This window comes from Oryzias melastigma, unplaced genomic scaffold (genome assembly GCF_002922805.2).
Source record: "Oryzias melastigma strain HK-1 unplaced genomic scaffold, ASM292280v2 sc00254, whole genome shotgun sequence".
In the NCBI taxonomy this organism is placed as follows: Eukaryota; Metazoa; Chordata; class Actinopteri; order Beloniformes; family Adrianichthyidae; genus Oryzias; species Oryzias melastigma.
The window spans coordinates 166,088-170,030 of record NW_023416892.1 but is presented as its reverse complement, the minus strand read 5'-3'; the positions used below and the strand labels follow the sequence as shown (position 1 = coordinate 170,030).

Below are 3,943 nucleotides of genomic sequence, written 5' to 3'. Positions count from 1 at the left end.
CGTGGTTACATTAAAAAGATATTCCTATTAAAATGCATAATATAAATACTGAAATAATAAAAGATAAAACAATAAAAAACAATTCTACATACATCATACATATTATTTAACAGAAACCTTTAAGTTGAATTTAAAGAGACTATTGCTCTTAAAAAAAAAACTGTTATTGAACCAACTGGTTCTGCGCTTCATTGTCCAGTATCTTTTCCCAGAAGGCAGCAGTTCAAACAGTTCATGTGTGATGTATCCCTGATGATATTTTCAGCTTTCTTGTTGCAGCATTCTGTGTATAAATCATCCAGGGAGGGGAGAGGGCATTCAAAAATTCAGCTGTTCTGAAACCAAAAACTCTAAGTTTGCGAATTTTGAGTCAGTGAACTCTGAGTTCAGTTTTGAACTCTGAATTTGTTTAACCTGCTTCTTGAAATGGGCTGCTGGTGGATGTAAGTCTAAATTTATTATTTTGTCAAATCTTTTGTTTCTATTTGAAAACTCTGAAACTTCACAGGAGTTTCAGTAGTTCTTCATTTTGACAGCTGTTTTATTTCTTCAGATATTTCTGTTTCTGAAATATCGATTTTATTTTCGTTTAAGCACAAATGTTATAATGATAAAGGAGAGGATGGGTTTCTTGTTTAGAGGAAGGAACAGATTTAATTTGATTGTTGTGTGGACCTGACCAACTTGCTGCTTCTCTTCCTTAAATCAGAATAATCTGTTGGATCTTCTTCAGGATTCTGGAAAGTCCCAGCCGTCTGGATGAAGAGCACCGCCTCATCGCGCGATACGCCGCTCGGCTGGCAGCTGAAGCAGGGAACTCTGCAGTCAGTTTTTCACTAAGGATTCACTTATTTTGCTTTAGGGTTTAAACGAAGGTTTTCAGAAATCCTCAATACTTGAGCTCATCTCACACTTGATGTTATTCTGGTTCCACCTTCACCTCTGTTTTCATTTTTGTCTGAACCGTCGATTTGACTTCACAAAATCTCAGAGTTTCTGTTTTTCTACCTTCCCATAATCCCATTAATCCACACACTCATTGGGTATCCTCATGTCAGAAATGACCAAGCAAAACGTTCTTTTACAGCCTCATTTCTGTGTTCAGGAGCTTGCTGTTGGTCTGTCTTTGCAGCAGCAGTGTCCACCAGCAGACCTGAGCTTTAACTTTGATGCTAACAAACAGCAGAGACAGCTGATCGCCGAGCTGGAGAACAAAAACAGGTAAAATCTTCTTTCAAGAATAATAAGAGACTGTTGGGTCTGATCCATGCAAGGCTGAGCTGGGGACGGGGGGGCTCCAGACAGACCAAACGGCAGTACGTAGAACTTGTCCTCTTTGGAGTCTCTGGAACTCCATGGTTCTACTAGGAGACTTCATTCCCAGGTGAGGACTCGTGGTGATACCTGGAAGGTGTGATAGCGAGGACTGGCCTGAAAAGTGATTTGTTATCAGACTTCTGTTCCTGCTCATATCAAAGTATGGAGGAGGACATTGTAGCAGCAGGACACTTGGCGACCACATGCTGAACAGAAACAGGAATTACAGGCAAAATCTCTGCAAACAATCGCGATGGAATCAGATCTTCTCGTTCAGAGAGATGACGAGGACAGAAGAATTTTGTGGCGTCTCATTTCAGTTCATTCTGCTGAACTGCAGCCCTGTGACTGCAGAGGATTGGATCGGGTCTTCACAGGTTAAATCCACAATTGAAGGTCAGGATCCTGAAGAACCACCAGCTTCACCAGTGATCGTCCTGATAGAATTTATTAGTGAGGCAGAGCGGGATGACTTCACTTCAACACATCTTTCTTACTGATTTGTTTAAGTTTTTCACAATTGAGTTTTTATTAAATATAAACCATAACAGACTCTCAAATTCATAAACATAAAATAACTGAATAGAAGACTTTAAAGAAAGTTTTGTCCCATAAAACATCTGCAGATATTATCTGACTACAGAGGAAAACCATGAAAAACCAACATGAGGAGTTTCTGCTTTAATTTTTATAATCATAAAATATAAATGTATAACATGAATGCATGTTTGTAAACAGCTAAAGAAACTAACAGAAATAAATGTTTCTTTGAGTCCATGAAGTTGGAGCCAAAGTTCAGACCAACATTTCCTGGATATTCTGTTGTTCAGGGAGATCCTGCAGGAGATCCAGCGTCTGCGTCTGGAGCACGAGCAAGCGTCACAGCCCACGCCGGAGAAGGCGCAGCAGAACCCCACCCTTCTGACTGAGCTCAGACTGCTGAGGTGTGGATGCACGACCCTCAGAGCACAACCAGCTCTGTTCAGTCTCATCAGGGCACCTGTTCTCACCTGACAGGCACAGGAAAGACGAGCTGGAGCGCCGCATGTCGGCGCTGCAGGAGAGCCGGCGGGAGCTGATGGTGCAGCTGGAGGGTCTCATGAGGTTGTTGAAGGTAAATCAAGCAGAGCTCCCCATAGAACAGGAACTGTGGTCTGACAGGTGTGTTTACCTGTACTGCAGATGTGATTGTCCCCTTCTTTTCTTGCTTCTTCACGCTTCCGTGTGCTGACCAGGACGAGGAGCAGAAACAGGCTGTAAGTTCTTCTGTTTGTCGTTGTCACCTGCTTTACGTTTGAATTTCCCACAGCTGTCTTTGGATCACCAGCAGGGTTTTGGATTGTCTGGTTTTCAGCTTTGTTGGTTCCGCTTAGTTTCATCGTTTTCTAACCTCAACAGCTCCACCTTGAAGGACCACCACCTTCCATCTGTTCACACCTACCAAACCTTACATTTCATTGAATCGGACAGAATCAGCGATCCGATGCTCAAAGTATGGAGAGAAGACAGCTCCATCTAATTTGTGTGTGTAAAACTTGATTTGTAAGTCATACTATACATAAATACAAAAAAATACAATGGGGACACTGTTTATTTAGAAGTTGAATTCCAACCAGAACCAGAAATCAAACTGATAGAGACCCATTAAATCTCTCCTTCCAATGACTTTGAAAACTCTCATAAAAATTCTTCTAAAACTTGTTTTTATTTCCTGGTTTCAGTCTCAGTCTGGAGGCTCCCCCCATTCCTCCCCCAGCCATGTTGCCGGATGTTCGATGCCCATGCCCATACGCTCCACCTCAGCTGGGTCCACCCCAACCCACACACCCCAGGACTGCTTCTCTGGGGTGGGGGGGAATGTGCTGGAGGCCTTCGCTCAGGGTGGGTGTGTCTGTTTTTCCTCGTTTAAACCTCTTTAACATGGTATCTGTGATCTTTGACCCTCAGATGTACCGAGGAACCTCCGGAACGACCTTTTAGTTGCTGCTGATTCCATCACCAACACCATGTCATCGTTGGTGAAGGAGTTGCACTCGGGTGAGGCCTTGTCCCGCCAGGTGCCACGTCCTCAGATGTCTGCATGAGTTCATGGTGTGTTCTGTCTGCAGTGGATGATGGAGCTGAGGAAGAGGAGATGCTGAGGAACGGAGCAGACAGAGGTTGGTCAAAGACAGAGATAGAGATAGCTTTGCTTGTCAAGTGGCACCTGGTCAGAGCAGAACTCATACTTTAAAGCTACCCATGGTAAAAACTTACTACTAAAACAATAATGCATAGAAATACACTGCTCACAAAAATTAAAGGAACACTTTGGCCTTTGACACCTCTACTTTCACCTTACGCTGCATCTCCCTGTACTCCTGTCTACTCTCCTCAGTCCTCTCAGTGTCCCACTTCTTCTTAGATAGTCTCTTACTCCGTATACACTCCTGCACCACCTGACACAACCCTCTGTATTTATCCGGGCTTGGGATCGGCACAATGAGACCCTGGCTTGGGCCCCCTCGTGGCTACATCTTATAAAGTAACACATTTATATATCAGTGGCGGGCCGTCAAGGCCTGCAAGGCCTTCTCTGCTGGCCTAAAAATATCTGAATCACAGACTGATATTAATTATTATTTAT

At 43.3% G+C, this 3,943-nt stretch overlaps 1 protein-coding gene across 1 annotated transcript in view; it reads left to right on the top strand.

Annotated features, from left to right (window-relative positions):
* The window catches only part of dtnbb (dystrobrevin, beta b), a gene marked incomplete in the record, with an annotated part of 35,444 nt that overhangs the window by 24,051 nt on the left and 7,450 nt on the right, over positions 1 to 3,943 (top strand). The window contains 8 exon segments of the mRNA XM_024265590.2: positions 734 to 824; positions 1,106 to 1,221; positions 2,148 to 2,261; positions 2,335 to 2,431; positions 2,553 to 2,573; positions 3,039 to 3,198; positions 3,265 to 3,354; positions 3,426 to 3,476. Coding sequence (XP_024121358.1) covers positions 734 to 824; positions 1,106 to 1,221; positions 2,148 to 2,261; positions 2,335 to 2,431; positions 2,553 to 2,573; positions 3,039 to 3,198; positions 3,265 to 3,354; positions 3,426 to 3,476 — 740 coding nt within the window.